At 45.1% G+C, this 12,822-nt stretch overlaps 1 protein-coding gene across 4 annotated transcripts in view; it reads right to left on the reverse strand.

Annotated features, from left to right (window-relative positions):
• The window catches only part of LOC125766571 (muscle-specific protein 300 kDa), an 89,332-nt gene that overhangs the window by 1,395 nt on the left and 75,115 nt on the right, over positions 1-12,822 (reverse strand). For 3 of the 4 annotated variants that reach the window (XM_049432642.1, XM_049432639.1, XM_049432641.1), the window contains 6 exons: positions 5,945-12,766; positions 5,313-5,873; positions 2,320-5,252; positions 1,859-1,894; positions 961-1,593; positions 689-881 (listed from right to left, as the gene is read on the reverse strand). In XM_049432642.1, the coding sequence (XP_049288599.1) occupies positions 689-881; positions 961-1,593; positions 1,859-1,894; positions 2,320-5,252; positions 5,313-5,873; positions 5,945-12,766 (11,178 nt within the window). The remainder of the gene's footprint in view (positions 1-688; positions 882-960; positions 1,594-1,858; positions 1,895-2,319; positions 5,253-5,312; positions 5,874-5,944; positions 12,767-12,822) is intronic. The other variant, XM_049432640.1, reaches the window with a different exon arrangement.

Below are 12,822 nucleotides of genomic sequence, written 5' to 3' on the forward strand. Positions count from 1 at the left end.
AAGAAAAGAATGTTTAATTAAAAATTCCAATTACAGCATATAAGAGAGTCGAATAAATGAATGTCACACAAAATTGTCAATGGATTAGGAGAAAGTACAGGAGCACAGGAAGTAAGAAATGAGAGGAGCGGGAGTCTAATTTTGACATGATTAATCAATCACTACACAACTACAGATGAGATGTCTCAAATCCAACTGTTCTGAGTACTAGTCAGCGTTGCGATTGGATGCGAAGCTAAGATATAAGTCTGCTTTCCCTGAAATACTCCCACACTCAGTACGATAGTTGCTTCTGGGAGGTGTAGGATAGCTGCTGCAGCCGAAAACAGCACACAAATGATGATAACAGCACTCCAAAAATAGTTTAGAGGAGCGTATGATGAACATTTACAGTCGTGGTTGGTTTCGGGGTGACGTGGCGAGCGGTTTAGGCGTGCGTGAACTCAACTACTTACTGACACACTGTGTGCAACAGAAAAAAATAAGCCCTTAACCGTCGGATCAGGCCCGACAGTGACGACAAAGGACGAAGACGGCGACGACGACGAAAGCTTCGTTGGCGGTGAGCGGTGAATAGTTGGAGATGGTGTATAGGTTGGATAGGTGGTGGTGGTAGTGGTGTTGGTGGTGGTGGCAAGATATATTCTCAAAGAATTACACATCGAGATGTGTCCTCGCTTGCACCTACCTCCTGCTGATCTGATGCTTGTCGGCGTCTTGCCTGTTGTCGATCAACGGTCGAAAGTGACGACGTCGAGGAGGTGGATGGAACGTCTGCCAGGCTGGTGCTACTATCATATCCCAAAGCCGCACCTATCTTGATGATGTACATCTCCACCAGGCGACGTATCGAGTGGAAGCGCAATCGAAGATCAGTTAGTCTAAAATGGATTTATCATTAGGTTAGAATCAAATAAGGTTTGGAATCTCTCGCCTGATTGAAGTTTAGTATACACTTACTTCGCATACACTTCATCAAATTTCTCCGACTTGTTGGCGTCCACATATTTCGTTAGCTGCGAGGTAGTTTCCTGCAAACTAACCACACGTGGCTCACAGCGCATCAAGTCTGCGCGAAGCTCCCGGAACATACGGTATTTCTTTTCCACCAATCGTTGATCGCTAGTCAAATCGATCGGTTCCGACGATTTGATCTTGTTTTCCGTTTGTTCCAACCATCCGCTCAGCTCAGCAATCGTACGGTGGAACTCACGGTTCTCCATCAGTGCACTGTTCAATGCCGACTGCCACCGGGAGGCACCGGTACAAACGGTATCCCAACGTCGGTTGTTTTTCTGCAGCCGTTCACGCAATTTTGTTGCACGAGATGTATCCCGTGTGTGTGTCGCAAGATGTTCGCCTACAATGTTCAATGACTTGATAATGCTCTTGTGACTGTCGAGATCTAGCAGGAACTCTCGATGATCTTGTATCGTATCTTCCAGTGCATCGATATCCGATGGGGGACTTGACAGTTGATTTCGTTGCGTTGATTCCGCCATTGACAACCATTGCTCCAAACGCCACAGATCGTTATCAATCTGCTGCCAGTTCCGGTTGGTACACAAAGGACATGTCAGGTAATCCGCATTGCTATGTGGAAAGGAAATTATTATTATTCCAAATGTCGATAAATTTGAATCACGATCGACGTGTAGAGAGTAAGAAATTAGTAAATATTAAGACGTTTACTTAATGCGTGACGTTTAACGCGATTGCGTTACTAATTTGTTCGGACTTCCCTTCACTAGTAGTCGAAGAAATGCTTGAAAATAAGATTAATTCGACTAACATGCCTTGCTTTCAAACATCACGGATTAAGTTACGGTCCTAACAGTAGAAGTAGAGTAGCACTTACTGAACGCAGTTAAAATTGTAAGCATTAGGTATGATCCTGCGATGCGGCGAACAGACGGAACAGACAGTTTGTGAAGAACAGTGTGTAGACAAGATAGTCAGCAAAGAAGTAATGTATAGTGAATGTTTCGGCAATGTATCCATCGTGACAGGAGGGTACCAATTGTACGTTTGTTATATTTTTGTTTCGTGTGTTTTGGCATAGTGTGCGCAAGTACAACGGTCAAGCCCAAACATGATTTTGAGAAAAAAGAATAGAGAGAAGGTGAGAAAAGTGAAGAGAAAAAGAAATGTATGAATGAATGAAGCTGTAACAAATTTGGAAAATCTGCATTGATTAATGCAGGATTAGCACTACTAGCATCCACTGATAGCGTTCGGCTCAATGTATGGATGATGCGTGCGCATGGGGTTGGAAAGAAAGTTTGCGTACAATGCGGACACAATGAATTGCTTGCATACCTCGACTCCTCCAGCTGTTCTTGCTTCTGTTTCCATTCTGCCAAGAAACGCTGGTACCGTTCCGTTTCTTCCTTCACACGTGAACTGAATGCTTCCTCCGTCGTGGCATGACATTCCGAGACTAGCAGCGTGTTCAGATGTTTAATCAACTCGATTGAAGACTCACAGGCGGCTGATGCTTTCGATACGTTCTGCGTCGTTCCGACAAAGTTGTTTGCATTGATGGCTCCGATAGCTTCCTCTAACTTGCCCAAATTGGTGACAGCTTCCGCAAGTGCCGTCTCTAGTTGATAGCGATATGCGTCCTTTGCGGTAATTGATTCACTACGTTCCAGCCGCAATGTGTTCACCTGGACGGCTACGTCCTTTTCGAATGCTTCAGTAGCACGGGCTAGTAGCGCATCGAGACGTTCCTTCAAACCATTGCCCAACTGATGATACTCGGCCATTTTCTGTCTAATGTCCGCCGTCAGGGTTTGGTTTGCAGAATGTTGCTCAATTAGCTTCGCTCCCAGTGAATCCTCCCTTTCGAACAGATCCACAACGAGCAAAAGTTCACTGTGTAAATCTCGGAGACGTTGAATGTGAGTCTCTGCAGGAACAGGACCTTCGGCTGGCGGTTCCGATGGCAGATGTTCGATCTGTGTCACTTGCACATCGATCTGCGTCAGTGCGAGAATGATTTGTTCGTACTTTACCACAAACTTGCCCACATCTGATCTGCACCGTTCTAAATCGTTACGTAGTTCGCACAGATCCGGTTGCAATCGGTCCCAGACAAGCAACATTTGGTGAACTGGTGTCGTGATGAAGCGTATTCCTTCGCCCGAAACGAGATCGTTTTGTACCAGTGATATGTACTGATTGCGTAAACATACCCGACACTCCTCTCTCGTTTCAAGTTCTGCCATCCGTATAGCAATGCTTTCTAGCTCTTCAGCCATCTGCTCGCCGTCAAAGGTAGTCATCGATTGTTCCAAACGACAATTGTACTCATGCTGTTCGTAAACCCATTGCTGAAACTGTAGACCATTCTGCAAACTCAACAACGTATTCCACAAATCCATCAGTTCTCGTTTGCGACTACCCGACACGCGGCACATTCTTTTCCATCGTATATCCAGATCGTTTGCATCGCTCTGAATACTTCGAATGTTGATGTTGACACTATATGACTGAACGTCAATCGCAACTATTTCGCACAGATTAAGCACCTCTGCCACGTTACTACTATTATTTTCAATAGATCGCTGTAGTTTTTCGTAATCCTCCAGCAATCGATCTAGAGTCGTTTGCTCCAAACGGTCCACGACAAAGGGCATTGTCAGCTCACGCTCAATACTCATCATCCATGACTTGATCTCGGCAATGCGTGTTTCAAGCGAACGCATTCTCATCTGGACTGTCGAGGATGTTTCAGTGCGACTCTCACACATGCTGCACAGATAATTCCAATCCTTCTCAAGTGAATCAAGATATTTCGTAATTTCTTCATATTCTTCCGATGATGAGCAATGCTGCAGAAGGTCGCTACCTACCGCCATTAACCAATCTTTCTCCCACTGCTTAAGGGCCAACTCTTGTCGCATTGTGTCTTCCATGCTCTGAATAAACGCTTGATCATCAGTACACGATTCGTACTTGGCGGGATCACGCACTTTCCTTTCGTACACTCGCATCCAATCCATCAGCAATTGATAATGTTCCTGGAACAATTTCTTCTTGCGTGAACGAGCTTCGGCGAGCTTCATCAACAGTACGACACGTTGCTCTAGTTTGCCGAAGATTTGCCACAACGTCCAAACTCGTTTGTGGAGCCGCTGTACATCAAACATGCTTATGCATGCTTTTAGTTCTTCATGAAGTTGGCCCAACTCTTCCAAATTCGCGCGTACCATGTCTAATCGTACGTGATGGTTTTTAATCAGATTAAGTCTTGCCTGTACACCACTAAATCGATGTTCCATGCCCTGGTCGGTTGTTCTGCGCTGATCAGCATCTAGTTGGTTCAGATGTTCTTCCAGTTCACGCAGATGAGCTTCAACTTCGTGCGACTGCTTCGTAAATCGTCCATGCATCTCGTCAATACTGAACAAGAAGTTCTTCCAAGTTTCCACATTGTCTTGCAGCTTGACGACTTTTTCGGCTATCTTGCCCTGTTCGCTTCGCATGCCAACTAGCGTACACTCGTCCTTGGTATACAGTGTCAACTGAGCTAACTCTTGATTCATTGCGCTCAAATCTCCCTCTAACCGTGGAAACTGTCCCAGCAATCCATTCACTTTTGCAATCAACTTCGGTAGCTCAGGCAAATTGATATACTCCAGTTGAAGTGTAAATTTTTCGCGCTCAATAGTACCCAACGCCGCATACAGATTGTCTCCGAGTGTTCGGAACTTTTCCCAATGCCAAAGCCGATTATCGATTTCCGTAATTCGTTCCAAGTACCGATCAATCCGATCGGAATGCTGTTGGCTTAACATGTTGAATCGTTCCACCAACCGCACGTCGATCTTGCTTTTTTGTAGTAACACTTTACGCAAACTAATCAAAAGCATCTTAATCAGTAAGCACTGCTCTCGGTATGCCTTCAGTTGCCCGTAATCACTCGGGATGGGCTCAGACAAGAATGCCATTACAAATTCCAGATACTCTTGCCAAAAGTCTAGTAAACGTTCATCATCTTCCGACCGAGTTACCAGCTGCTGGACAAGCTCTTGATATTGCTGGAATGTATCCTGAAGCAGGTTTTGGGATACTGAATGGAAATTTTGCAAATTTCCATTATCATCGGCTTGTTCTCTATCACGTTGAATGTCTTTTAGGCGTGCTATTGTTACACACAAACTTAGCATGTACGAACGAAGATCAACAATTTTGTTACACAGATTTTCATCGGCTGTGCGCTGAGAATGTCCTGCCTGCTGAAGGCTCTGTAAACAGAAATACCAATATTAATATCGAATATTAATAAACCATCAGAGATTACTTACTTCTTGAATACGATCCAACAAACCCCGAGATGTTTGCACAACATTGGCTTTATCCAAACGTGCCTCCTCGCGGTCACGCACTCTATTTCGTTGCTCCACAACATTCCTCTCAATGTCTTCCAGCTTTTTGCTACATTCGTCGATTTCCGCCAACAGCGTATCGCCGACATTGAAGCCAACTTGCTCGTTTATATCACCAATCAGTTTACGGAGCTTATCCACCTCCTGACGCTGGTCGAGCAGTGCCTGCTGGTACACTTCTACTTGAGGCAGATCTTCTAAACGATGCAACTCATCGTAGTCAGTATATTCGTGGTTCACCCAGTCCTTCACGGTTTCGCACACATCGTGATAGTGTTGCCAAAGCTTAACAGCCTTCTCGTAACGTTCACACAATTCGCGCAAATTTTCGCGCGTACTTTCCCATACGACGGTTATCTGTTGTACTGTTTCTTGGATCTCTGCTGAAACACTTTCATCGGACGATTCTACCAGTGGTTGTGCGAATGTGTGTAGATCTTCAATCATGCCTTTCCTGCTTTCAATATCAGCGAGAAGAGTCTAAAAACCAAAGGAGAGGTAGAAATTAGTTTCCCATATGAAAATTTCGGAGATCCGACACAAATACTTACATCTAGACGTTCCGTTGCTTTTAGCAATCGATTATAGTCAGCACTTTCCTGTAGCTGCAACAGTTCCATCATAAACTCCGTTTCCTGTACGTGCTCCTGAATCATGTCCAACTGTTTGTGGAACTTGTTCCACAATGCCAAACGATTGCGTAGCAACGTAATCACATCCTCCGAACGGTGCTCAAGATCGCTGTGTACGTTCTGTAGCGTGGACAAATCCCTTTCCGTTTGTAAGGGCGATACCGAAACCTTAAGATTCATCGGTAGAGTGTGAAGCATCTGTCGAAGGCGCATCAACTCACTCCAACATGGTCCGAGTGCATCCTGGCTACTTTTACAGTCGGCCAACGCTTTCTCGATAGCAGATCGTTTACCATTTACACTGCCGCTACATTCGTCCAACACACGAGCAATCGCCGTGAGCCGTTCTTCTTGTGATTTTATACCAAGCTCAATATCTTCCAGCCGAAGATAGAATAGCTCGGCCGCATCCAGTTCTTCTGATATCTGTTGCGATAAATGGCGCGATGTTTTGAAAACGGCACTCGCTTTCTCAGTGTTACAGTCGAGATCCAATGCAAACTGGCCTACAAGCTCTGTGTCGATCAGTTGGATGCGGGTCTTGAGCGTTTGTACGCGTTCGATGTAAGCGTACAGATCTTCCTGGCTTTTTAGTACCGCTTTGCTGCTATCGAACTCTCGGGCTATCTCCTGCAATTCCTGTTCGATGAATGCAAGTTTATCGCCCGGTGGTGTTCCTTTGGTTTTCATCGATTCCGCAATGTGGCGCTGTATATCATCGATACGGTTTGACACGGCGTTCCAGTCGTCTAGAAGCTGGCCGTGCAGTTGTCGCTGAAGTTGCTCATCCGTTACAGAAATTGTACGTAGTGCCTGACCGAATGTGTCGCTAGCAGGTTTGTACACTTTGTTATTCAGCACCTCGTACTGTGCTTTAATTTCCCAGAAAGTTCGCATATCATCGACTGGCGTTTCGGAAAGGTTCTTTTCGATCGTGATGTTCGCTAACTTGCCCTGGCACACATCCAGCCAGTCGACCAATCGATCTGCATGAGTATTGTATCGATTCCATTGTGCTTTAAATTTGGTCACAAGATTCAGATACAGCGATACCTCTTCCTGTAGTTGCATTGCCACAAGCAGCGCTTCGTTACTTTCTCTCTCGACAATCGGCGCTGAGATCAGTTCGTGCATGTGCCGTGCCATCTCGTGGTGCGATCGCATCTTTGTTAGGTGATTAGCAATATCTTGTTCCAACGATTCGTACATCGTGATATACCGCTCAAAGTCCTGCGACGAAACGTTACTCAAGTCTGGCACACGTTGCTGAGCCACCTGAAGCCATTGCTTCTCGGCGACCATTTCCTTTTCCAGAACGGTCCAGCGAGATGCCGCTAATGCCAACTTTCCAGCCCGATCAACCGCACGTTCTAGTATTACCTTCGTACGGTTATAAAGGGAAGAATGTAGGTCGGCGTACTTTTGGCGAGTTAATGGATCGAGGTTGGTTTCTAACGATTCCAGTATTGCCTTGCAGTGGTTCAAATTGACGAAAAACTTGCGATATCGTTGCATTTCTTCCTGCAGCTCTTCGAGCGAATTGGTAACGATCTCATTTTCAATGAACACTTCTGCCGTAGCTGTTATCTCCTGGAACTCGAGTAATGTTTGCTCATACTCATCAGCTAGGCTACACAGCTGTATTAGCTTGTTTCTTTCCAACACAAGTTCATTCTCTAATCGGCGTAACTGGTGAGTCTTTTTATCCAACTCACTAGCCATATTATTATCCAATTTAATCTGAGGATCGTCGAACCTGTTAATGGACGACCACAGATTATGACAGTGCGTTTGTAATGTTTGCAGAACCCCAAGTTTACTGCTAATGGCCATGGTATCATTCGTTACGAGGTTATTAAAGGAACTTTCCAGCATTTCTACACCTTCGCCCATGTTCCGTATGTCGTTACCAATTATCCGCCATTTAGTGGCATTTTGATCGATGTTCCGTTCCCCATTTTCGACCGTTTGTTCCAGAGCTTTTACCTGACGTAGCAAATTATTAAGACACTCATCTACCTCTTTATTGAGGCCGGTTTTGGTGCGTTGCACATATGTTATGATTTTTACTATATGTTCTTCGATGCGTATCAACCGAATTTTATACACTCTAAGCAGCTTCGCACGATCCAGTGAAGACGCTTCATCTGTTGCGTTTGCTTGCGCTACGCTCATTCCTGCGTCGAGGTCTTCCAAAGATTTGACTACATTTTCTACCACATCAAATAGCACAAGTTGTTGTGCGGTTGGGTCGTTGTCGTTCTTTAGTAATAATTGTAGCACGTGGTCTAAATCGTCATCTGCAGAGGCAGTTTCATTTTCTTCTTCAAGTAGAGTTGATGTATCCAAAATTTGATAATTATTTGCACGTTGCATATCGTCGTCTGTAGCCGGCGAGAGTGACGGGAGTTTCATGTGGACAAACATTTGATTAATATCGTTCCACGGTATCACACGATTTTCGGCATAGTTTTGCTGTGACTTCATGATGGAGAAGCAATCCGACAAGCTCAACTGTAAATTTTGACTTTGCAAACAGTCAAGCGATTCGTTAATAGGACAACTGACCGTTGTCAACGGCTTCTCCTGGAAGGTGGATGATGTTGATCGTTCCTCAACCGTACCGAACGACGGATCAATGTCAACCTGTATGTTGAAACTAACATCTCCCTCACCGTCTGGTGCTTTCCCATCAGTAATAATCGTCTTTGTTACGGTTACTGATTCGTTCCCACTAGAACCTGGCATTGGTACACCACCGGCAGTCATGCTAGGTACCATCATCTGCGTACTTACTTCCACTTCTATCGGGATTGATTTTTCCTTTGACTTCTTCGATTTTTTCGTCTTAGCACGTTTGGTGCTTTCCTTATCGTTCGAAGTATGCTTTTCTTCCACATCGGCTCCTGCAAGTGATTGCTCTGGTTTTGTTTGCGTACTAATTGTAACAGTTTCGGTAATCTCCGTTACTGCTACTGGCGTAGTTTGAGCGTCCGATTCCGTCGTTGGGACTTGTACAGTTTGCATATCTACGCTCTCTACCGTTGGCACGTTTTGGGCGACAGTTTGGATGATAATTTCATCCTGTATTTCATATTTTGGTGACACCTCTGACGCTGTCTGCACTACATCGTGCATAGGACTTGTTTGCATAGCAGATTCGGTAGTTAAAATAGGCTCTGAAATGCATGGATTCTCTTCAGCCAATTCAGATAATTCTGCATGCGGAGAAATTCCACGATCTTCAACAACCACAGTGTCCGTTGCAACATTAGCGTCCTGCAGATCGGGGAAGGTTGTTTGCGCACTATCATTTGACTTCTCAACGTCTACGCTCGGTTCCGGTGCATCTGTATGCTCAGCAAAATGCACAGGACTAGTTTGTGCAGATTGGCGTTTGTACAATGTCGCTGGATCAATCACTTCCTTCACTATCTGTCCCAGTATAGGACCCACAATCTCCTCAGTATTTTCGGCTTGCTGTTGAGTTTCCTTCGTTTCGATCGGCACTGTTTGGTTTGCTGTATCGACAGTGTCGACCTCATGTAGAGCAATTGTCGACTCTTCCGGTGCGTCGGTTTGTGCTTCCTGTTGAACCAGCGCCAATGGTTGTAAGGTTTGTGTTTCTATCTCGATTGCTTCGACAACTGTTGTTTGTATTTCTTTTGTCTCTTGCTCGGGTACCGCGCCTTCTTGTTCGACTATCAATGGAGAGGTTTGTTGCGATGTACGTTGAATCTCTGGTTCTGGAGATGTCTGCATGGATCTTTGCTCCCAATCGATCGGTACCATTAATCGTTCAGAAGTGATCTTTTCTATTTCCACATCAGTTGGATCGCTAAGCTCTTGTCCGGACACAAGCTCACATGGTGTTGTTTGCTGTTGTACGTCTTCTGTATAGATCGCCTCAATTATCTCAGTGGGTACGACGATTTTTTCCTGAATGTATATCGGAACTTCCACCATCTCTGGCTCCACAGCTTCTTCCATAACGTTTACCGTACTGGTCTGAGGTTGATCTTCCTCTGTAAAGCTTTGGTACGAGTCAAACCGTTGTTCCGATTCTTGCGCCTCAGACAAACGACCATCAGTTTGCAACGACTTAGCTGCACTTGGTTCAGGTGCCGGCTGTTGGTCCGTATTGCTGGCCTTCTCATTTTCGAGCTTTCCCTTCTTTTTCTTTTTACGCTTCTTCTTACCCTTATCATCGTCTTCCGGTTCGCCCTCAGCGGTAGCAGTTTTGTCAGCTTCATATCCAGGATCAACCTCAACCGACTTTAATCCAGAAATCTCTTCAAACTCAACCGATTCTGGTACAGCCGTTTGTTTGCTATCATCAATAGCAGCCACTTCTGTTGATTTCACTTCGATCAAACTCACACTTATTTTCTTTGTTTCACTAGGATCAACTGTCATTGACACCTTCAGAGAAGAGGTCTGCGATTCACCAATCGATGCAACTTGAACCTGTAGATTCTTTTCATCGTCGGCGGGAGTCAGCAGTGGTTCTTGTTTCACCAACATTCTGTCAGTAGACGGCTCACCAACTACTTCCTCAATCGTAGGACCTTCTTTAGTTTCTTCTGTGTCATCTTCTACAACAACTCGTTCTACAATCGTTGTCACATGCGTCACCTTTTCGATCATTACCTTTTCTTCCTGTTCATCATCCGCAGCAGATTCAACGCGTTCTACTTCCACCGGAATCTCAATTATTTCTTCCGTTGTAGTAGTTTTAGTTATCAAAACTGTTTCCACGATTGTAGTGCAGCTATCCGAATCTTCAATTGTATCGGTGGTTCGTGTGATGGTTGTTTCTACAATCGGTTCAGAACGTAATGTGCTCGACTCAATCACTTCCAACGTTGGTTCACTTGTCAGAGCAGCATCAACATTTTCAATCGGTACTATTTGCTGCACGCTTTCTTCTGCATTCTTGGTTGTGGCTATATCTTCAGTGTGGACTGGCAATGGGGCGGAAATATTCTCTTGTGGTTGAACAATTTCCTCCGACATGTCACTCGTTAAAGGTACGCTCAAAACACTAATTTGTCCTTCAACTACGATAGGTACTTCTATCTCTTGCTCTCTGTCAATTGCTATATGTTCTAATGTAGGATCTTCCATTACTATAGGGACTAGATTTTCTACTTCTGTGTCTGCAACGTGCGATTTCAAAACATTCGGTTCTATTTGGATGTAGTCCGAACCACGTTCTGGACTTGTCGGCCATATTTGCTGTGCCTCCTCGCTTTCTTGTTTCTTTACAGGTTCCGAAGCTATTTCTCTCGCGTCCGCATGTACCGGTGAAAGAGGTATCGATCTTTCGGGCACTGAAACAGTACACACATGTTCCGACGGTGGCCAGATGTCTTCAATTGACTCTACCGGTTTTTGCACCGATACGTTTAATTCCCCGCCGGCTGTAAGTGGTTCGTTAAGGCTTAAGGAATCGATTGCAACAGCATCGGTAGGAGCAGCAACAACTTCAGCATCAGCGCCTAATAGTATACTAGTACTAGTTTGTGACTCAACGATAGAAGCAATCAACTCTACTGGTGCGATTTGAGCATGTGAATCGAATACCTGTGGCGGTTCTTGCGGCTGCTGTTCGACAGCCTGCTCAGTTGTTTGCATCTTCTGCTCCACCTCATCCAGTACCTCAGCAACAACTGTCTGTGCTGCTTCCTGTATCGGTGAAACGCTGGGCAATAATGGTGGACCGGTTTCGAGCGCTTCATCCTGTACTTGTTTACTACTTTCCTCCAGCACAACGTCAACTCCTTCCACGTCCACTACAACACTCTCGTCACCAGTAATTGCAAGCGATTCCGAATGCTGCGTTGCCAAGTCTACCGACGTAACAATCGAAGCCTTTCCAGCTGTAGTTGATTCGATGGATTGAGCTGGCTGGACTACCTTCCTCAAGGTTATTCTCTTCGATCCGTCTCGATTCACTACGATCTCCGTGGTTGTATCGTCTGGTTCGGTAAAAGTAGTCTCAAACTGAGTCGGTATATTCTTCACCAACAGCTCCGACGATCTATCGTCATTTCCTTCTGCCGGCTGCGTATACCTTGCCTCAACTACAACTGACTCGTCTAGCTGCTGATCAGCTAATCCGAGCGAACGTGGTACGTTGGAGATCTGTACTGTTTCACGTCCATTAACCACCGACTGAATGATCAAGATGTTGTCTGTTGTATGCTGCTCCGGTGCGGATTGTGTCTGAACGGATGTTTCTTGAGTGACTACACCAACAGGCAGCTGCATTTCGCTCTGTACGATGTCAAGCGACACCGGCACTGGTTCGATTGACGTCAGTGGACTTGTTTGGCTTTCGATGTCTACCGTTTGTGGTTGGATCGCTGCTTCGACGGGATGCAAATGATCAGTAAGCCGTTGAATATTGTTCTCCAGAATCAACGCCTTTTCACGCAGGATGCGAATCAACACGGTCAAGTTTTCTCTTAGCACAGTTGTACGATCCGTTACATCTTTGTACACAAGATATGATGCCGTCTTTTCTAGCACATCCTTCAAAAATTGTTCCTTTTCGCGCAAATTTGCTAGAACTACACTTTCCTCGTCCTTCCGACGTCGCATTTCCTCCTCTGTACTGCATTCGGCCATCTCCATCAGATGAATGCTGGTATTTGATAGCCATCCTTCGATTTCCTCCAACAATTCTAGATAGTTTCGAATTTCCGTCTTCCTATGTTCTCGTTGTTTTAATGTTTGCTAAAAAGCCGCGAAAAAAAAAGAAAACACTTAGTCAGTTATTTCAATTCCTAGGG

The sequence above is a fragment of the Anopheles funestus genome, chromosome 2RL, assembly GCF_943734845.2.
Source record: "Anopheles funestus chromosome 2RL, idAnoFuneDA-416_04, whole genome shotgun sequence".
NCBI lineage: Eukaryota > Metazoa > Arthropoda > Insecta > Diptera > Culicidae > Anopheles > Anopheles funestus.